General features: G+C 41.0%; 1 protein-coding gene across 1 annotated transcript; it reads left to right on the top strand.

The window, feature by feature from the left end:
* Nucleotides 1-570: 570 nt before the first annotated feature.
* On the top strand, nucleotides 571-19,150 carry itga2.2 (integrin, alpha 2 (CD49B, alpha 2 subunit of VLA-2 receptor), tandem duplicate 2). The gene is made up of 30 exons (XM_061767511.1): nucleotides 571-738; nucleotides 4,166-4,289; nucleotides 4,602-4,711; nucleotides 4,826-4,917; nucleotides 6,435-6,549; nucleotides 6,678-6,805; nucleotides 6,980-7,128; nucleotides 7,228-7,378; nucleotides 7,922-8,087; nucleotides 8,196-8,272; nucleotides 9,120-9,258; nucleotides 9,355-9,500; nucleotides 9,588-9,731; nucleotides 10,385-10,588; nucleotides 10,672-10,802; nucleotides 11,141-11,304; nucleotides 11,428-11,579; nucleotides 12,564-12,674; nucleotides 13,206-13,291; nucleotides 13,889-14,030; nucleotides 14,839-14,922; nucleotides 15,000-15,076; nucleotides 15,173-15,256; nucleotides 15,439-15,541; nucleotides 15,634-15,744; nucleotides 16,317-16,427; nucleotides 16,514-16,627; nucleotides 16,710-16,799; nucleotides 16,880-16,996; nucleotides 17,641-19,150. The coding sequence occupies exons 1-30, from the start codon at nucleotides 690-692 to the stop codon at nucleotides 17,722-17,724; spliced, it is 3,555 nt and encodes a 1,184-aa protein (XP_061623495.1). The 5' UTR covers nucleotides 571-689; the 3' UTR covers nucleotides 17,725-19,150.
* The last annotated feature ends 3,627 nt before the right edge of the window (nucleotides 19,151-22,777 follow it).

Here is a 22,777-nt window from a genome sequence, read left to right as displayed (position 1 = left end):
GAAATCTAATAGAACTTTGACTGACAAGTCGTTCGCCTAAGAACATGATTGCCTAAGTCATTTTGGAATGTTTTCAGAAAACACATTTTTTTTTCCAATTCTTAGCAAGTACATTGATATTTGTTCTTGTTATTGTGACAGTAAAAATGACTTAGGCAATTATGCGATTAGGCTAACAATATGTCTGTTTATTATTATGGGTGTAGTTTGCAGGGCCAGTTGGTGTACAACTGCACTGTATTGTACTGGGAGCTATTTCTAATATTTTGGTGACCTTAATTAGCCTGGTTAATACATACAAATAGGAATACGTTTCTGCTCAGTTATACAGGTGCATCTCAATCAACTGGAATATCATGGAAAACAATTAACAGTAATTCAATTCCAAAAGAGACAGCGGGCGTTTTTAATTTATCCGCATCCCAACTATTATTTTATAAGACAGTTATAATATAGTCACAACAACTGGCATGAAATGCTGTAGTAGCCCTCTTGTTTCCTAACTTCCTTACCCCCCCTGTCAGTCAGGCATGAGGCGCGTGCATACCTGAGTCAAAGTTACCACAGACACACGCACGCACTAGAGTCAGACGCGCAGGTCTTTGCATAGGGAACGTGCGTCAGTGCCTGTGCTGAGTCTCGAGTGCGGCTGCATTGAAGAGCTTCAGTCAAATGGAATAAAGTTGACCATGGAGCACCTCTGGGCGAACGTCGTCTTCTCCGCGTTGATCGTCATTCGTGAGTATTGAACATTTCCCCCCCCCCCTTTGAATTTGTTTGCACTGCGATGCGCATGCTCCGACGTCTGCTCTATGTTTATATATTCGCTCACTATCGCAGAATGTTTGGTGAATGGAAATGCAATTACGGCTAAATGTATTGTAATGCTACGTCAGGTAGAAGTAAGAAAATGTGACTGGAAAAAAGTGATGCTTGGGTAAGTTAATGTTGGGGGGGTAAACGGGCGCGGTTGTGCTGGTGAACGTTCACATTCCTCAACTCTTGTGCCTGTATTGACTTGTGTGGCTCTGACAAATTTCATGTCCTGAGGGCCAAGTTCACATGGATGCACTTCCTACTGTATGCATGCGGAGGAGCATTTGTGCTTTTATGGGGACACACACACACACACACACACCCACTATACAGCAAGACCCCCATCACTTCGTTGTCAAGCATTTGTGTTGTGTGTTGCCACCATGAGTCAAAGTTGATCTGCTTGTTGGAACTTTGGTGATTCAGCCCCCAAAGAACCCCTTTATTTGAGACCATGAGGACATTTTGTGCCATTCAGTTTCAGGGGATTTTCATCAACTAATACACAGTATAGAATCGCTTCCATCCTGGATTGGTCGCCAGCCAAACGCAGGGCACATATACAGTGGGTACGGAAAGTATTCAGACCACCTTAAATTTGTCACTCTATATTATATTGCAGCCATTTGCTAAAATCATTTAAGTTCATTTTTTTTACACATTAATGTACACACAGCACCTCATATTGACAGAAAAAAACGTAATTGTTGAAATTTTTGCAGATTTATTAAAAAAGAAAAACGGAAATATCACACAGCCATAAGTATTCAGAGCCTTTGCTGAGTATTTAGTAGAAGCACCCTTTTGAGCTAATACAGCCATGAGTCTTTTTGGGAATGATGCAACAAGTTTTTCACACCTGGATTTGGGGATCCTCTGCCATTCCTACTTGCAGATCCTCTCCAGTTCTGTCAGTTTGAATGGTGAACGTTGGTGGGCAGTCATTTTCAGGTATTTCCAGGTATTTGGGTTTAAGTCAGGGCTTTGTCTGGGCCATTCAAAAACAGTCACGGAGTTGTTCTGAAGCCACTCCTTCGGTATTGCACTGTGTGCTTAGGGTCATTGTCTTTTGAAGGTGAACCTTCGGCCCAGTCTGAGGTTCTGAGCACTCTCAAGAAGGTTTTGGTCCAGGATATCCCTGAACTTGGCCGCATTCATCTTTCCTTGGATTGCAACCAGTGGTCCTGTCCCTGCAGCTGAAAAACACCCCCACAGCATGATGCTGCCACCACCATGCGTCACTGTTGGGACTGTATTGGACGGGTGATGAGCAGTGCCTGGTTTTCTCCACACATGCCACTTAGAATTAAGGCCAACAATTTCTATCTTGGTCTCATCAGACCAGAGAATCTTATTTCTCACCATCTTTGAGTCCTTCAGGTGTTTTTTAACAAACTCCATGCCGGCTTTCATGCGACTTGCACTGAGGAGAGGCTTCCTTCGGGCCACTCTGCCATAAAGCCCCGAAAGGTGGAGGGCTGCAGTGATGGGTTGACTTTCTAGAACTTTCTCCCATCTCCCGACTGCATCTCTGGAGCTCAGCCACAGTGATCTTTGGGTTCTTCTTTACCTCTCTCACCAAGGCTCTTCTCCCCCGATTGCTCAGTTTGGCCGGACGGCCAGCTCTAAGAAGGGTTCTGATCGTTCCAAACGTCTTTCATTTCAGGATTATGGAGGCCACTGTGCTCTTAGCAACCTTAAGTGGAGCAGAACCTTTATTGTAACCTTGGCCATATCTGTGCCTTGCCACAGTTCTGTCTCTGAGCTCTTCAGGCAGTTCCTTTGACCTTATGGTTCTCATTTGCTCTGACATGCACTGTGAGGTGTAATGGCTTATATAGACAGGGGTGTGGCTTTGCTAATCAAGTCCAATCAGTATAATCAAACACAGCTGGAGTCCAATGAAGGTGTAGAACCATCTCAAGGATGATCAGAAGAAATGGACAGCACCCGAGTTAAATATGAGTTTCGCAGCAAAGGGTCTGAATAATTATGGCTGTGGGATATTTCAGTTTTTCTTTTTTAATAAATCAGCAAAAATGTCAACAATTATGTTTTTTTCTGTCAATTGGGGTGCTGTGTGTACATCAATGAGGAAAAAAATGAACTTAAATGATTTTAACAAATCGCTGCAATATAACCAAGAGTGAAAAATTTAAGGGGAGTCTGAAAACTTTCCGTACCCACTGTAGACAAACAACCCTTCATACTCACACCTAAGGACAATTTAGGACACGGTGTCAAACTCAAGATCCGATCACAGCCTGTCACAACAGTTTATGTGGCCACTTCATGTTTCTTGCTAAAGTACCAAAATTACAAATTGTCTCCACTTTTAACAACAATGAGATATTGCAAGCATTTTTTTGTTTTGTTTTGTTACCATTGCTTCTTTTAAAATAACTTGAATAATAGTTGAGCAATTTTTACTGGCTTCTGATGAACAGTCCTCAGGTGTCTTAATAACATGTTGCATGCTCTTGTCGAAATACGTCGAGGATCAAGAATTCTTCACACGCTCTGCTTCTTCACTTGCGGAACTCAGCCTGTTTGAGAGGTTGACCCTCCCTCATGCAAGTGAGCCAGGCCTCATATTACTGAGCTAATGGCGACTCTAGATTTCAAACCTGGTTTTGCGGGCTGCCTCTCCTCTCTCACCTCGCCAGTGAGTATTTGCATAAACAATGGGCTGGATCTCCCATTACACAGTTAAAAAGTCCGGTTTCCATAATATATCCCATTAAATTTGCCTAAACTGAAAAACTGCCACATTTTTCTTAGCAAAAAAAAAACCCCAAAAATCACATCAACATCATTGAAAAATTGTAATGTAAAAAAATATCTTAACACTTTATCATCACAACATCAACTGATCAATCCTTTTTTGTTAAGCTTTCAATTTGGATTACAGACGATCCGTCGGTTTATGTTTGTAGCAGCCTATGACATTTCAATGTTAAAAACAGTGATCAGTCGCTAACTTGTGTCACATGGAAGGAGTTGTAACGGTTGCAATGGGTCATTTACGATTGTAATGTAAAGCTACTCGAATGCTGCACAGGTTAAAATAAGACTCTCGCAAATCCTCAACAAGTTGCTCACGGTTTAACAAAATGATCTAATATGAGGTCTTGAGCTGAACTGAAGTCCACCCACTGATCTACTCAATCCCCAGACGCTTCATTAGGTACACTTGGTTATCAACTGAATATACTTCTGCTTAATTTGCCCCTTTAATGGTTCGAAACGGTAACATCTTAATCTTAAATAATGATATAGCAAACCCTCTATATTAAGGCTTCCTTTTTCTAGTAGCCCACCATGTTTATTCATGTGTGTCTTCCACTAGTTGACAGAATCAGCCTCTCGTACTCCTTCAACGTGGGCACTGCGGGGGCTAAGATTTTCAGCGGTTCACCGGTAGAAGAGTTTGGCTACACAGTCCAACAGGCCACCAACCACGAGGGAAAATGGTAACAATCATTCACAGGTTTTCTTCAATGACCCGTCATGACTTCCTCATGCTATCAGACATTTCTAAATGTGTTTCACAGTGTTGTTGGGAACGTTGAGGATTTAGTCCAGTAAGTGTAAGATTAGTTGTCAGCACACACTGATTCATCATCTGGAGGAGTGTCCTGTTTGCTTTCAGTGTGCTTTGAGTGTTCAGCGTCTGAGAAAGCTGACATAAACAATGTTAACTCCATTTTTGGATGTTTTTTTACACATTGGTTCTATGTCTTGTGACAAGCAAGAAAGAGATACATATTTTTTTGTCTGTACAGGCTTCTGGTTGGCGCTCCTTGGAGTGGTTATACCAAAAACAGAAAGGGGGATTTATACAAGTGTCCGGTGTCAGGGTCCAGAACTAGCTGCGACAAGCTCAACCTTGAAGGTGAGGTGTGGCTTCCGGCTTCAACCTGTGAACCGCACCGGTTAGTGCTTTGAATAAATGGAACAAAATAAAATGAGCTTCGTTCTAAAAGACAGTTTGCAAATATCCCCACAGATTCCGTCAATATTCCAGACGTGACGAACGTCAATGTCAACATGTCTCTCGGCATGACCCTGACCCGTATGCCTGCAGTCAATGGTTTGATGGTACGCATCTGTCTGTCTATCAGTTACAGTAACAGCATTTTTAAGGAGTAAAATAAATAAAAAAATTAAAAAAGATGAAATACTGTTTTGTTGGTAGTATGAAAACAAAGGGAGGAACAGGAAGGAGACTAAACAAGCTGATTAAAAATAAAAAATAAAAATAAAAAGGCCTGTTCATTATCTGACTGTCCTCTGGACATCATAGAGGAAGTGGGTTAGATATAGGAGGATGCTGGAAAAAAAATATCTCACCCTCTGGATGAGATAGTGGGGTCTTTAATTAGCAACCATGTACAGTAGTAATAATGTTTATTGTAGCAGACAGTTCTTTGAGCCTTGGCTCTATGTACTGTGTATATTGGGCATATTGTATGCAATGTACTGTAAACAGTGTAAATAGGGGGTGCTTTGGTGTGGTCTACAGTATATATTTCTAGATGTGTATTGATATACATAAAATGTTTCATTCCCCCCCCCCCCCCCCCCCCCCCACATATACAGGTGCATCTGAACAAATTACAATATTGTGGAAAACATAATTTCATTTTAGTAGCTCAATTCAAAAAGTAAAACTCATTATCTAGATTCACGACACACGGCGGGACATATTAAGTATGTATAATAAGTGTGGTTTTATTTTTTTTATAATTTTGATGATTAAAGCTTGCAGCTAATGAAAACCCAAAAGAAATCACCATCTCAAAACATTTTTAAATCACGGTACATTTCAAACAGTCAATATGATTTTGAATATAGAAATTAGGCAGGAATTGGCCTTCTGAAAGGTATTTCATATTGTCTGTATTTAATTGCGTGTGTATCTTTTTATAAGTTGTAAAAATAGATACATACAGTATTTGGTCTATACGTATTATGTATTTATCATATATATATCATGTTTTACATGAAAATGTAAAAAAAAAAAAATTCAATGAAGACAGCATTAAATGAATCAGAAATACATAAGACATAATGTTAGACTTAATGTGTTATAAAAAAAAAAAAAAAAAAAAAAAAGTCCATTTTTCCATGACCCCAAAACTTTTGGACAGTAGTGTATACTGTGTATACAACGGTGGGTTTTCACAGACAACGTGAAATTGTCTACGTAGTGTATATGTACAGCTCTGGAAAAAACTGAGAGAGCAAAAGAACTGCACCTTTTTTGGTGTTTGACCATTTTTCATTTTTTGCAAATAAATGCTCTACATGACAATATTTGTATTCCTAATTTGGGAGTAATGTTATCAGTAGTTTATAGCATAAAATAACACTGTTCTTTTTATTCAAACGTGCCATGAATAGCAAAATCATATAAACTGATAATTTTGCAGTGGTTTCTTCAATTTGTTACAGAGATGTATATACACGGATGCAACTTGATAAATTAGAAGATCCCAGAAAAGTTCCTTTATTTCAGTAGTTCAATTCAAAACGTGAAACTACCTGTATATATGGTATACAGTTTTGAAAATCCTGATGGTTAAATTTGTCTTCCATCTTGTATTGCGGTTCAGATGTGTGGTCCCCTCTGGGCACAGAAGTGTGGCGATCAAAACTACTACCCTGGAATATGCTCAAGACTGAGCCCCCTCTTTCAGCCTCAACCTGCCTTCGCTCCTGCCGTCCAGAGTGAGAGGCCCTACAAGAACTTTTATCAGCATCCACTTTGCCACATTTTTCTCTGTTTTGCATGTGATACTGTACAGTAATACAGTCTAATCATACTCAGTGTTCGATGTTGTTTGCTGTTTCGCCAGCTTGCGGAGGGCCGATGGACATTGTGATCGTACTGGACGGCTCCAACAGCATCTATCCCTGGGCTCCAATGAGAGAGTTCATTGAGAAACTCTTACCAACGCTTGAAATCGGACCCCAAAACACCCAGGTGACACCATGTTTGGTCCAATGCCACCAAATCCATCGCTGTATCTAGATACTAGCTAGATGGATACTATGCATGGATAATATAGATCGATCGATGACGCTGCCCTCCAGCACACAACTGCATACACGAGGGAAAACAAATATTTCATCACACTGTGTGTTTGTACGTGAGCAGGTCAGTGTCATTCAGTATGCTGTTGAGTCCAAGATTGAATTCACACTGAACCAGTACAGAACCAGAGCTGAGTTGCTGAATGCAGCATCTAAACTCACACAGATGCAAGGTTCCTTGACCAATACGTTCCATGCAATTCAATATGCCAGGTTGGTGTTGCGGTGATACCTGCATCTGTGTGCATCTATGTGCAGTATACATGTTACATAATTGTTTATCAGTGTGTGTGTGTGTGTTTGCTCTTGAAGTCAGTGGGGTTTCAATCCGACCTCTGGGGCCCGCCCTAGCGCTTCCAAGGTAATGGTGGTGGTCACTGACGGAGAGTCCCATGACCATGCCTTCAGAGATACAGTCATCGCTGACTGTGAAAAGCAAGGGATCACACGCTTTGGTATCGCTGTAAGTGTCGAGCAACTGCGCCACGTTTCTACCGATGGTATGAAAGGAATCAGCCAACTAAGCGCCTGCTTAGGCCCCCGAGAGCAGTTACAGAAGTAGTCAACAGAGCCTGCAGTTTATGTGGGTTTTTTTTAAAAGGGTGGAAGTACAGAATAATATAGTAATATATTTTTTCTAATTTCTTTTTTTTTAAATCTAAGCATAACATTTTATTAACTCATTCACTGCCAGCCTTCCCAGTTAACATGGATATTTGACTTCTAAAGCCGTCAATGGCAGTGAATGTGTTAAAAAAAATCGGTCACCTATTTGTGTGTTAGATTAAAAAACGAAAATTATCAGTCAAGTTCTTATTTTGCTAAATTTTGGGTGTGAACTAAAAATGGAAAAAAATATGATACCCATATTGGATGGGGTGGTTTGCTTTAGTTCCAGTGTCAGTATTACATCTTCATTAGTTTTGCATTATTTCCTTACGTCAGTCAATTGGCTGGCAATCTGTGGCCACTCGCACACTGAACTTTTTAGTCCCGTTCTTCCTAGGTGCTGGGTTACTACACCAGAAACAACATTGACACTGAAAACCTCATCAAAGAAATCAAATCCATCGCCAGCGCACCCATAGAAAATTACTTTTTCAACGTGTCTGAAGAAGCAGCCCTGTCCAACATTGCTGGAACGCTGGGCAACCGCATCTTCAACATAGAAGGTGCTTATTATTTCTCGTCTAGTAGTGTCGTTTCCTCAACACGTCATCATTGATACTCATCCAAGCATGTCTGCTCTTCCCATCCTTTTCATGTTGTGTTTACTATAGGCACAGGAAAGGGGGGTGACAATTTCAAGATGGAGATGTCCCAGGTGGGCTTTAGCGCTCACTACTCCAGTAAAAAGGTACATCAATAATTTTATTACATACTTTGAACCTCAGTGTCAGCCCGCGATAACATTTTACATCATTTTCCACTTAAACCTGGAAGGAATAATGGTGCTTTATGATTCTTGGAATTGTACATTGTTATCAAAATAGCAGTCATCCTAAATGTAAATACACACGGAAAATTCTATTTTTCAGTTGACCTGAAGCAAAACCGCAGCAACAATAATTGTCATGCAATGTCGTTGGATGCAAAATCCAAAATATGACGTATTGTATACCTTATGATGATTTGTATAGTATGCCTGTTTTTAGTGCTGACTCTGTTAAGTACTGTTGCTATTTTTCAGACAAGCATATATTTTATAGTTAATACACAGCATAGTTCAAATGTGAAATTTGCATGTCAGCCCCTGGTTTTCCATTTAGCAGCCTCGTGGAAGTGGCTATTATACAAAAAATGTTTTATCGGTCTATAGGGCAGTTGTGATTGAGCCCTATGAACTCTACCTAGCAACAAGTGACAAATGTATGCTGTGACAGGAAATAATCCACTAATGTTATTAATAAGGTGGAAAATTACCAGTCAGTTGATTTTAATATTCATTTTAGGTGGCGGAAAATACTACGTTTTCCGTGTTGAGAAATATGTCGTATAACAATTCTTTTAAGAACTAGCAAATAGTTGATAATGACTCCACTGCTGGTTTTGGTGCACTCCATTTTGACCTGATTAATCAACAATCAATTCCATACAATTGACAGAATTAACAGTAACGATGAATTACATGACCATTACACCAACCCTAATTTCCCCAAACTAAAATGGTTTTCGAATGCTGTTCGTTCAATTGGCTGTTACAGGGCACGATGATGCTTGGAGCAGTGGGGGCCTATGGTTGGGCTGGGACTGTCGTCCACCAAATGGGCTCTAAAGTGGATGTTCTCCCTGTCTCAGCCTTTGAGGGAACACTTCAAGATAGAAACCACAGCTCGTTACTGGGTATTAAACATTGCGTCCTTATCGTGATGACTATACTTGGATAAAGTATACACTACGGTGCAAGTATTTTATTTTGTTGTACTTGAATTTCCACAGGTTACTCTGTTAGCACTCTGAGTGAGGGCACGACAGAATATTTTGTGGCTGGTGCGCCTCGCTCCAACCACTCGGGACAAGTCATCGTCTACAGCTTCAACGCTCAGAAGCAATTCACTATCATCGATTCGGAGCGAGGGAAGCAGGTACTCCGACCGACCGGGATCCATAAATTGACGGTGATTGTTTTGAAGTCAAACTTCAGTGAGTAGCGGAGCCCTTTGCTCTTCTAGATTGGATCTTATTTTGGAAGCGTCGTGTGTTCGCTGGACGTGGACAAAGACGGGGTGACAGACTTGCTGCTGGTTGGCGCGCCCATGTTTATGAGCGAGCAGAAGAGAGAGCAAGGCCGTGTTTACCTCTTCACCGTCACCAAGGTAACAACAATTCATCAATTTTCTATAGTATACAGTTTATGCTGTTCAAGGTCAAAAATTATCATTGGCTAACCAATTATTACGTACAAATTGTTTTTTATTATTCACAATTTAACCAATTATTTAATCAAACGAAATGGGAATTTTTTTAAGTCTATGTAAAATTGTTTATTTCAAAATATTTTTTACAATGGATAAATCAACAAATTATTGAATTAGAGAAAATCATAAAAACATTTAGTTAACCTATTTTAGGAATGGAAATGGATAAATTAATGCAACAATTAATGCCGATCACCGTGAAAGTGGCCATGAAATAACAAAGTGAAAATATTTGGAAATGTATGTAACCTGTATCTATTTTTACTATTTTATTTCTATGTCATCTATATTGTGATTTATGAAGCGTTTCCGCATTGGGGGGCAAAAATGTTCACCCATGGACCATTGTTTAAATGAGGACAAGTGCTAAAGAAAATGGATGGATGGACCATTTGCACTCGATGTCCTGGCTAATGAGCACAATAACAAAGACAATTGGAGTGTGCAATCAAATTTATTTCAACTGTAGGATGGTGTCGTTTTTTTTGTTGTTGGTGTTGTTTTTGCTCTGATCCGTGTTATTTTCTGTGTTTCTGTGTTCTCATCTGAAGGGGATCCTGAATGAGCAAGGATTCCTCAAAGGCTCTCCTCCGACTGAGAACGCGCGTTTTGGGATGGCCATATCGGCCATTCCCGACCTGGACCTTGACGGTTACAATGACGCTGTCGTCGGAGCGCCCCTAGAGGACAAAGGAAGAGGTGTCATCTACATCTACAATGGGAGGAAGAAGACATTAGACAAGCAGTTCTCACAGGTATGTATTTTTCTTGTGGATGTTGCGGTCCTTAAATGATGGCTGCAAATTCCATATGTGGCCGGTTGTTTCCTTATTTCCAGCAAATACGCGGCTCTAAAATGGACCCTCAAGTGATGTTTTTTGGGAGGTCCCTTGATAGCGACAAAGACCTGAATGATGACACAGTCAGTGACATATCAGTGGGTGCATATGGAAAAGTCGTCCAGCTCTGGTGAGACCAAGTTAATGACTTGTATGAACAGATTTTAATAAAACATTTTACACATGGTACTGACCTCGGAGTGTGCCTGTTCTCCTTGTACGTGGGTCTTCTCCGGGACCGCTAGCTTCCTCCCACATTCCAAAAACATGCATGTTAGGTTCGTTAAAAGCTCTAAATTGACCACAGGTGAGTATGAACGGATGTTTGGCTATGCATTGCAACTGACTCGGAACCAGTCCTGGGTGGACCTCATCTCTCGTCCAAAGTCAGCTGGGATAGGCTCCGGCTTTTCTCTGTAGAAATTGAATAAATGGATGGAGCTCATGTTTTTTTCATTTGTCTTCCAGGTCCCGAGGTGTGGCTACACTCTCAGCCACTGCTTCTTTTGAACCCGAAAAGATCAACATTTTCAGCAAACCTTGCGACGTTAGTGGACGCAAGATGTCGTGTTTCAACACGCACCTCTGTTTCAGTGCAACGTTCAGGCCCCAAAATCCTGTTGGACCCATTGGTAAATCCAGTCAACTTTCTGTTCTTTGCAATCACTTTGATCCCACTATTCACTAGTTTAGCTTAGAGTGAGGTGATATTGAAAGTGTGATGGTGGACTCCAAGTTGTGTTCTCCCTTTCTAGATATCGCCTACACATTGACTCTGGACGCCGATTTGCAGGCTTCACGTGTCACCTCCAGAGGGCTTTTTATGGAAAACAATGAGCGTTGGCTTTCGGGGAACGCCAAGATATCATCTACTGTGCAGTGTCAAGACTTACAAGTCTACGTACAGGTAGTGGCTGGGTGGGAATCCATCCATCTAGTTTCTATACCACTTATACCGTTGAGGGTCTCGGGTGTGCCGGAGCCTATCCCAGTTGACTGAAAGGCCGACTAAACCCTGGACCATTCACACTCTTCAACCATCATTGAATGGGGACTTGAAGTCACACTGAAGTCAGTGGCAGTTTCTGGCATGTGCTACTGCATACAGTATGTGCGGACGCACTGTCTCAGTATCTGCATTTGTTACAGAGTGAATATAATTTACAGGGCTGACAAATCACAAAACCAATCTTTAGTGAGAATTTTTAAAAAAACTTTTATTGTCAAAAAGTACAATATCATAACAATATAACAATGTCCAGAGATTGGGCCTTCATTCACGATTAGGTGTGTTTATTTATTTAGTACAAAAAGTAGTACGAATTTTAAAAATAACCAGATTCTTGTGATTCAGTACAGTCGATAAAAACTGATGTTTGCCTCCCTGACGCACGGTGAAAATGAACAAGGTGATCATTAAGCAGAATACTAACCTTGCTCACGGTCCAAACAAAACGACAGCACGACACATCACAAGTATGTAAAACACACACACAACTACTACCACTACTATACTGCACTACTATTACGACTACTACGACTATGGGAAAAAAACATCTACATTAAGGGGTCTTGCACAGGGCGCCATTCAAGGACTGCCACTTACTGCAGTATACTATTAGACTGTCAGTGATGGTAAATAATAGTTGGAAATGCGACTATTATTTTTTTTTGGTTGAGCCTCCATTTATTAATGTCATTTAATGACATGTAATAGAGAACATTATAGTGAATATGGTCATAGACAGCAATTCTAGTGCCCTAAGGCTTGTGCAAAGTACAGTTCTTTTTATAGACCAGCGTCATGTGTTGGACTTGAACAATTTGTCTCTGTGCTTTTATTCTGCTCCGTTTGGAAATGATCCCCTGATTATGTTTGTTTTCCCATCAGGAGACGCCAGATTTTGTCAATTCGGTCAGTGTGAAGGTGGAAATCGAGCAGCAGAACGCCGACGCTAACCCAGTCCTTGACGTCTTCTCTTTGACCGCCTGGGAGTTCTTCGTAAGTAGGCATCTTTTTTTTTTTTTTTTTTTTTTTCTTCAGAGTTAAGTTATTTTGCAGACACTCATGTGAAATAAGATAATCTGATCATTACTGTCTTCAAGCACCTGATTGAGTCACATCAGTGCTCCTCACCTTTTACAACAAGCTCAATTGAGATATTGTAGATGCACAAGTGTGCGCATCCTCTTATAACTGGGGATGTGGCTGTGTTCAGAATAAACACAATCACATAAATGGGAGTCACCTCCCACCATTTAAAGTGCCTCTCTTTAAGCCCAAATAAGTTTAAGATGTTCTAGTAGGCTTTTCGTGATTTGTTTTCAATTTGATTTTATTTATTTATTTATGTTATTTTGTTTTGCTTTCTCCCAGAAGCCTAAAGGATTTGTGGTAACACTGACTTTCAAACTGTTCATATTGTCCTTCCACCTTGTCTAAGGCCCCAGTTCTAGCTGAAGAAAAACTGAAAAAATGTGACTGTTGCGGAACCAAGTAGGTAACGTTTGGCTGCATTTTGACATCTTTCAGATTCCCTTCACTAAAGACTGCGGCTCTGATGAGGTGTGTGTAAGTGATCTGGTGCTGAGTGTTAAGACCGACACAAAGGGGTCCAGGTGAGATTCCCACTTCCTACTCGAGGCATACAGTACACTGACTATATTTTTACTTTCTCTCACTGCTTTTACGACACCAATGACTGGAGCCAGTTAGTTAAAGAATGCTTCGTTTCAAAGTTTAACTATGAGGGTTGCTCAATACTTAACCCCTGAAACCAAATTGTCTAGGCTTTGTCTATTTAATATCATGCTTGTATGGCGTTTATAGTCAAGCTGGCGATAACAGTGGTCCTTCCTTCAGAATTTATTACACCTGGAGTCACTTGTCTAGTGCATGCACATTTTTTGTGACCAAAACAAAGGTCACATTTTTTTAATGTCATTATTTTATTCGTGTTCATATTTTGTGAGTGTATAACATTGCTTGAAATCCCAACAAGGCCCCAAAATGTTTTTGTCAATTACAATTTTGACAAGTTTATGATGATGGATGGGTGTTTTCTTTGATTGATATTGGAAAATTGGTGATTATTTGATTGAGCCAATTAATTGACTGTTATTTATTTACGGGAAAAATGTGTTTGGATTTCCAATTTTTGCACCATTTAGATGGCTTTCATTGCATCCATAATGGCATGACCTTATGTGTTACAGCTCAGCTCCTTTTCTGGTCAGCGTCAATAAGCGGGAGCTGTCGTTCGAGGTCACAGTGAAGAACAAAAAAGAAAATGCCTATAACACTCAGGTGTTGGTTGCATATTCAGCCAACCTCTTCTACTCTTCTGTATTTCCTCCTGTAAGTAGTATAGTTTTCTATGTATTTTTCTGTATTATTATTATTCTAACTATCCATCCATCCATTTTCTACACTGCTTATCCTATTATTATAACTAGAAAATGCAATTTCTGTAGAAACTGCTGGGTCAATGTTGAAAAGGTGGCGCTGTAGTAAAATGCTTTAAATGTTATTGTTTTGTAGGAAATGGAAAATGTATGCCAATAAAAAAAAATTAAAAATGCTGCAATTTGTGCTAATATAATGAGAATTGTTCAAATGCTAATAGTTGGTATGTTAACATATAGCGGGATAGCAACTTGAACAGATAAAGTGCTGAGGCAAATTGATAAAGGTTTTACACCTCTCCCTGTATTCTGTTACTATTTCTACTGAGAATTGATGAAATGCTAACATCCTAACAGTTGCTATGCTAACATATGGCAAAATGCCAACCTGAAAACAATGGCCCTCCACATAGTCACAGTTTGGTATTTGCAAGTGTTTTTTTCGGGGGGGGGGGGGGGGGATCCCCGGTTATCCCCCCCCCCCCCCCCCTGCCCCCCACCCCCAAAAAACCACTTATTTTGCGGTTGTTGTTTTTTTCTGATTTCTTTTTTTAAATTATCTTATTTATGTATTTATTTTTTTATGCCAATTATAAGGGAGCGTCAGTTATTTGCAGATTTTTGCTATTCGCTGTCTGGCCCTGTCCCCATCCTCCGTGAATAGCAGTGGTCCGCTGTACATAAAGCGCTAATGTTCTGAAGAGCTCGAATGGTTGACAAATGCGGAAGTACAATTATTTTATGGACTGAATCTTTTACAGACAGAAGGAGTCAAATGCACTTCAACGCAAGAGCAAACTGTTGTTTGCCAATTGGGATACCCGGCCTTGAAAAAAGACCAAATGGTGAGTGCATGAAACACACTTTTCGTTTTGTCTTTCAGATGAGCTTGTTTGCTCAAACGTGTGCTGTTTCTTCCCAGATGAAATTTCAGCTCAATTTCGAATACAACCGCAATCATCCGCTGAATCGAGCCAAGGTCCAGTTTGTGGCTAAAAGGTAAACTGCTGGCACCAGTGAATGGGAAAAATAATACCTCTCTGTCCTTATTTGACCCTAAATCCATGCTACGTTATGCTTTTTGCTGATTTACAGTGACAGTAAAGAGCAGGTCCCCACGGACAACCAAGTGGACATGTCCATCCCTCTTCAATACGATGCAGGCATTGTTTTATCCAGGTGATTTATTTGTATTTTTATTTTTAATACAAATCCCTTCCATTTTACAACAAAATATGATGGGGAAATGGTATTATGAACATTTGAGCGATTTCATAATCACTTCTGCTGAAGTTCCTAACCAAAACATTCCCTTTGATAATATACTGTATGACTTTCATTTCCTGTTTTATTCTTGGCAGGAAATCAAACATCAACTTCTATGTAGCAAATTCAACCACTGCGCCCGAAACAACGGTGAAAACATTGGATGACATTGGACCTGAGTTTAACTTCACTGTGAAGGTTCAACGAGTGGCTATATACCGCACATTACAACAGTCCAAATGTGACTTCTTTAAGGGCATCACTCTACTTTGACTTGATTCATTTCAAAGGTTTCAACAGGCAACTTCCCAGTCAGCCTCCTCTACCTGACCATCTCTCTGCCAGTTAGCACCAAGGGGGGAAACCCACTACTCTATCTTACCAGTGTGGAAACGCAAGTTGTGAGTATCTGCGTCTATGAAATATCAGTGTCATTAACAGCCCCATCCAAAACAATACCGTTCCATTAAGAAAACCTCGCGTTAGTTGGTCAGTCACTTACAGAGCTCGGGAGACCAGCCAAATATTGTACTGAGTAACTGGTGAGTAACCACAAATTTCTTTATTTTTTTTTTAATAATCAACTTCAGATATTGCCCAACACAATCACTTTAACTAAAACAATAATCATTTCAATCTTTATTAAATAACATAATTTATGGCAAATTCAGGCAGAAGAGATTTTCGTTACACTCCTGAAACAGCAAGATAAGGTCACCAGGTTAATCAAATGGCAATGTTTCTTCTTAAGTTCCAAGTGGAATTCTTGTAGGCTGAAATGCTGCCATCCATACACAGATGACAGCACATGACATGGCTGTTTCTTTTCCCATCCGTTGAGCCGTTTTCTATATAGTTCGTTACGACCCGCCTCTTGTCACGTAGCCACTCAGTCCGTCATGCAGTCATTTGACATCCATTCCAAGTGTTGTATCACATCCCTAATGTGAAGCCAATTGTTTTTCACGTGCAGGGCAGTTCTCTCAGCTGTGATTCCAGCGGCCTGGCGGACCCACTGAGGATCGGCGTCAAGGACTACCAAGCCTCCTTCACTGAGGAGAGTCTCCGAGGCATCGAGAAGCTGGTTGGTCACCATGCAAAACTTCATAACTTAACTTACCTGAACTAACTGATTCTTCAAATGTGAGAGCCTTGATTATGCCGTTGCAGGATTGCCAGAGTGCAAAGTGCGAGAGGATCAAATGTCTCCTCAAAGACGCTGCTGTCACAAGCGACTACTATGTGAAAGTTCAAACAAGAATTTGGAGTGGGACATTTATGACGGTATTTATGATCATAAACTCATGTTGTTCCATGCGCCATCGTGGTGGTGATTTTGAAGCTCACTTTGTGTGTCTTTGTTTAGGCGGCCTATCAGACCACTGAACTGATCTCCACCGTTGATGTCGAGAGCTCCAACCCTGATTTATTCATAATCCGCCTCAAAGAGCTGCCGGTAAAGTCACCTGCCATCATGTTCATGAATTCAAGATCGACAAAATGTAAGAGAAGACTTTTTGTCTGGATGTTTAACAGGTGGTGGTCACAGTGAGTAAACCGGGAGCGACGGGCGACGTTCCGGTGGGAGTGATTGTTGGCAGCGTGATCGGTGGGCTGGTGCTACTGGGCCTGGCTGTTGCTCTGCTGTGGAAGGTCAGCTCATGTCGACGCTTAACAATATCACTGATTTCGACTGCTAACATAGCTCACGCTGATGCTTGTTTTAAAATAGTCTGGCGGTTGGTTTGTTTGGTAGTTGCTTGCTTGGTCAATTTCAGTTAGTTTTGTTAGTAGTTGCAATTAGTCAGGTAGTGTGTTTGTTAGAAAGACACTCACAGTGACACGCAGTGAGTTAGTTAGTTAATTAGTTAGTTGGTGAATTAGTCAATCAGTTGGTCGCTTCCTTGGTTAGTTAGACACTCAGTTATTTATGTAGTCAGTTAGTTATTATTTCAGTAAGTCAATCAGTCTCTTGGCTAACTAATGGCTGCTTGTAGAAGTGCATGAAATGCTGTGCCTCCATGCCAGTTAATGTTTTTTTTGCTGCCATCTAGTGGATGTATAGCGCATTGACTGCTTTTCCCTAACTTCAATGCAGAAATATCACAATGTAGTAAGAAAAATACAAATGTAACATTCTTTGCATTTTGTGTGAAATATAGATTCCCAGACATTTTGGCATTGAAATTCCACATTAGTACTCTACTGAGTACCAATCTAGATAACTTTCATGTAGCTTTTGCATTGGCTCTCATAAGAAGCCTCTCTGAATTCAATGTGTTCATTTTCTTCCCTAGTTTGGATTTTTCAAAAGGAAATACCAGCAGCTGCAAAAAGATGCAGACGCACAGAGCCACGCATACGAGGATGAGGTGTTGTGAGCTGCCACCACATCAACAAGGTTCCACCGTCATTCTCCCCCGGGTTGTGTGTGTCCCATTTGCACACCGGTACTTCTCAAGCACACTGACCAACAGAAGCTCTCTCCTTCTTCCTGTTTGGTCCTTTTGCACAGTTGCTTGCATATGTAAAGAGACTTTTGTTGTTGTTGTTGTGTTAATATGAGAGAGAGAAAAAAAAAACATGCAGCAAGATCTTATTGTTCCTTACAGGTTTAACACTGGTGTTTCGTTTTTTGTAAAAAGCATACTTGTGCAACACCATCAACAAGTATTATGAATATACTGTATTCTAGCTCTTCTTTTTTTTAGGCTCAGTTGAGTACACAAAAGGTGGTGAGCTGCATGCATAAACTACTGACATGACTTAACACTCAGGGCTATTTCTTGCTTTTGGACTAATTGAATATTAGTGGCGGAATAGCGGTTAGCACATCTGCCTTTGAATCTCTGTCATGGGTTTGCATGTTCTCCGCTTGTTTGTGTGGGTTTTCTATGGGTACTCTGGGTTTATCCCACATTCCAAAAACACGCCTGTTAGATTCATCCCAGACTTGTAATTGTCCATAGGTGTGAAATGTGAACATCAATGGTTTCAGGTAATTGCCCCGTGCTGCTGCATATATTGCACATGCCAGAAACCGTCGCTGATTGCAGTGTGAGTTCAGTTCCCATTCAGTGACAGTGTAAATGTGAGTTGTGTGTCTCTGTATGCGCCCTGCAATTGGCTGGCGACCAGTTCAGGGTGTACCCCGCCTCTCGCCCAAAGTCAGCTCGGATTGGCTCCAGCGCACCCGCAACCCAAATGAGGTCAAGCACTATAGACAATGGATGGATGGTTGAATCTTTAGTGAGAATTCAAAATGGAGCAAAGTGTAGAATGTACGTTTGTTTCTTTATATATTTTTTGCTGTATATAGTGTAAAATGAAATTATGGTTTAACTTTTATGTTTGAATAGTTTAGAAGTCCTGTCCACAAGTGATATTTGTGTATGTATGTGTTCATTTTGCAGCTTTAAAACTGGATGTTCATAAATAGGCAATAGGCACCAAGGAATGGTACAATACTTATAATACTATCACATGTGAAAATTACCTAATCCAAATAATTCAATGTGTTTTTGTGTCTGTGTGTGTGTGTGTGTGTGTGGGTTTTTTTTACATTTGTAGCAAGCCAATAGTGGTTTTGTAACAAGAGAGCGACATCTGTATGTATTTGCACACTTTTACCACAAGAGAGCAGCAAGATCTAAATTACTCGTTGATCTCCCTCAGCATTTTCATCATGAGACCAGCGTTGAATGACTTGACACTTTTTTTTTTTTTCCTTGAACAAGCAGAATTAAGTTTCATTTGTGATTAGATTCTCTTCCCTTTTTCTCCTTATTAAAGAAAATATACCTTGAATATTCAAAGAAGCTTCATTTGTCCTTGTCATAAAGTATATGTAACTTTTACTTACAGATAACATTAATAGCATTTTGAGATTAATGTTTTGGGTGAGATTGTCCTACAAATGGTTTTAGAATACGTGTGTGTGTGTGTGTGTGTGTGTGTGTGTGTGTGTGTGTGTGTTTGCAGCAGGGTCTTTAGCATCCATATATTTGACTCTATGGAGAATTGTAATGTGTATATTTTTAATTTTTCGATGACAGGTACAGCCACAATTCTGCATGTAAATCCAAAAATAATGCACATTGTCCAATTTGAGTTCATCTTTGATTGCACTTTTTTTTATTTTTAATGTTGGATGCTTTTACGAGTCCGACTTACTGCCGGATACGCGGACCAAACTCTCGTAGTACAGGGACCGAACAGCCCGTATCAGGGAGTTCGGTACCCCATACTCCCGAAGCACCCCCCGCAGGACCCACAACGGACACGGTCGAACGCCCATGCACCCTCGAGGACCCTGCCAAGGGTGTAGAGCTGGTCCACTGTTCCACGGCCAGGACGAAAACCACACTGCTCCTCCTGAATCTGCTCCAAACCTGAATCCGGTTTGGTGGCCTCAGTATTGCATCTCTGCTTTTTGCAGATGATGTGGTTCTGTTGGCTTCATCAAGCCGTGACCTCCAACTCTCACTGGAGCAGTTCACAGCTGAGTGTGAAGTGGGTGGGATGAGAATCAGCACCTCCAAATCTGAGACCATGGTCCTCAGTCGGAAAAGGGTGGCGTGCCCTCTCCAGATCCTGCCCAAAGTGGAGGACTTCAAGTATCTTGGGGTCTTGTTCACGAGTGAGGGAAGAATGGAACGGGAGATCGACAGGTGGATCGGTGCAGCGTCTGCAGTGATGCGGACTTTGTATCGATCCGTTGTGATAAAGAAGGAGCTATGTTTCTACCCTCACCTATGGTCACGAGCTGTGGGTCGTGACCGAAAGAACAAGATCCCGGATACAAGCGGCCGAAATGAGTTTCCTCCGCTGGGTGTCCGGGCTCTCCCTTAGAGATAGGGTGAGAAGCTCGGTCATCCGGGAGGATCTCAGAGTAGAGTCTCTGCTCCTCCACATCGAAAGGAGCCAGATGAGGTGGCTGGGGCATCTGATTCGGATGCCTCGTGGACGCCTCTCATGTCCCACCGGGAGGAGACCCCGTTGACGACCCAGGACATGCTGGAGAGACTACGTCCTTCAGCTGGCCTGGGAACGCCTCAGGATCCCCCCGGAAGAGCTGGTTGAAGTGGTTGGGGAGAGAGAAGTCTGGGCGTCCCTGCTAAAGCTACTGCCCCCGCGACCCAACCTCGGATAAGTGGTAGAAAATGGATGGATGGATGGATGGTGCTTTTATTTTTCTTGTGGAATAGCTTTCATTTGAATTTGATCTGGAGTGCTGTGTGAATCTTATGAATGGGATCCAGCCAACTACACAGTATTTCTTCCTATTTTCTAAGGAAGCTCCAGATAAGTGAATAAAGGTCTCCCACTTGGCATCAACTAAGTCATGTTCATAAATGTCTACATTTGATTGACACTGTCAGAGAGATTTTTCATTCATCTCCAAGTTTATTACTGTGGTTGTAAAACTACACTACATCATACTGAAAGCTGTTAATAATTTCACCAAACTATGTCAGTATGATGTGGTGCTGCAAGCTACACCCCCAATTAGTAAACTTGTGGTTAGATCAGTACCTGTCGTGGCAATCAAAGCTGAGCGTTAACAGTATAATCTTGTTCCCTTCCAAATAACCTTCTGCAGCATTTCTCATCTGGAAGCCAATTGTTGCTTTAATGAGCAGCTGTTGAGCGTCTCTCTCTCTCTCTCACACACACACACACACACACACACACACACACACACACACGCACACACGCCACCACACACTCAGGGGAATTACTATTTGTTATGTACTATTGCAAAAGTCAAACTGGGAGTGATATTGATTGCATTGCATTTACCTTTCAGAGAGGCAGCTTTATGTTATTGTGCAGTTTTCTGCAGTTTGTTTTACAATTAATTTCAATTAATTAATTTAAAAAAAATGTTCATTAATTAATTATTTTCTTTATTTATTTCCTTCTGAGGTGAAGTTAAAGCATGCTAGTCAAGCATAATACATCATACAAAACAATTGGACAATTTATTATATATGTATTTTTTTGGTTTGTTTTTTATGTTTTATGTTTGTCATGGCTGCATTGCTTATAAGCAGGGGTGAGCAACCTTTTTAAACCTGGGAGCTGCTTCTCAGGTACTGATAAATGACACCAGTTTGATAAATGCTTCTGAAATAACAAATTAGCTCAAATTATATTTATCCTTTAAAAAAACAATGTGCTTCAGATGGTCTATATTGTAGTCACAATAATTATCAAGGATGTTTTAACAAGGTATGCTTCAATTTTTAAATGATCACTTCTTCAACATTCCCAGGAAATCACAATGTCCCATCACTGGTGACCTATTTTTAGAACAGGACCGCGGGCTACTCGTGTGGTCCTTGGGGGGTGAGCATGTTGCTGATCCCTAATGATGGCCAATGGATGACTTTAGCACTTGGACCGACTAGATCCTTTTTTTTTTTTTTTTTTTATTTTATTTTATTTTTTTTTAATGAATGATGAAATATGAATGAATTAATGGTTGAGCTATTTTTTACTACAAGTGCGTGTGTGTGTGTGTGTGTGTTGACAGGATGTATTGCAGAAAAAGTCATCACCAGGGAGAAGGGGAGGGGGGGGGGGCGACAAGGCGGTTGTCTGGCCGCGGAATCATCTCCTCCCGGCGGCGTCTGCTTGCAAAGGAGCCGCTCCTCTTCCACTATAACCAGACTTCTGCAGAAGAGGTCGCACAAGGACTTCTGAAAGGTGCAAACTTTGCACCACTGTGCGCGTATGCACGTGTATGAGCGTGTGCATGTGTGTGCGCTCCATTCAGTGAAACGTAACACCAGGCCGGCTCCTCCGTCTGAAGCCCCTTCGGAAACAGGTTTGATTATATTTAAAAGCTTGACCCGGGAGAGAAACCCAAACAACTGTCTGTGCTAATATTAGACGCATGCGCGCCTGTGGAGGACCTGCACGTATTATTGGTGCTTGGAAGGTGGGGTGGCATTATTCCATCACAAGATTTACACATTTGTCTGCAGTTGCTGGGAGGAAAAATATCAGTTACCACCATATAAGCCCCTTTAATAGGAAGGACGGATGTCCAATAACACTGCAGAAATGCACCTTCAACATGAGTTATTATTATTCTGATTATTCACATGTGCAGAAAATAAGTGCATTCATTTATATATATATATATATATATATATATATATAGAGAGAGAGAGAGAGAGAGAGAGAGAGAGAGAGAGAATTGTTGCAGGAGAAAGTTGCATGTCACCTGACTGCATGGAGTGAAAGAAGTTTGCTGAGAAGAAGAAGAAACAGAACAAGAAAACACATCTCCCCACCCCCACGGCAAAAAGGAGACCGCCCACCAGAGACAGTCAACCCGAGACCCCTTATAGATTTAAAAAGAGAGGCTGCATTCTCAGACTGACACTTATTCAACAGTGCTACCTTAAGCAGATTACTTTTTTT

Source organism: Phyllopteryx taeniolatus, chromosome 3, assembly GCF_024500385.1.
Source record: "Phyllopteryx taeniolatus isolate TA_2022b chromosome 3, UOR_Ptae_1.2, whole genome shotgun sequence".
Taxonomy (NCBI): domain Eukaryota; kingdom Metazoa; phylum Chordata; class Actinopteri; order Syngnathiformes; family Syngnathidae; genus Phyllopteryx; species Phyllopteryx taeniolatus.
The sequence above is the reverse complement of the archived record's forward strand: the minus strand, read 5'-3'. Positions and strand labels throughout refer to the sequence as shown.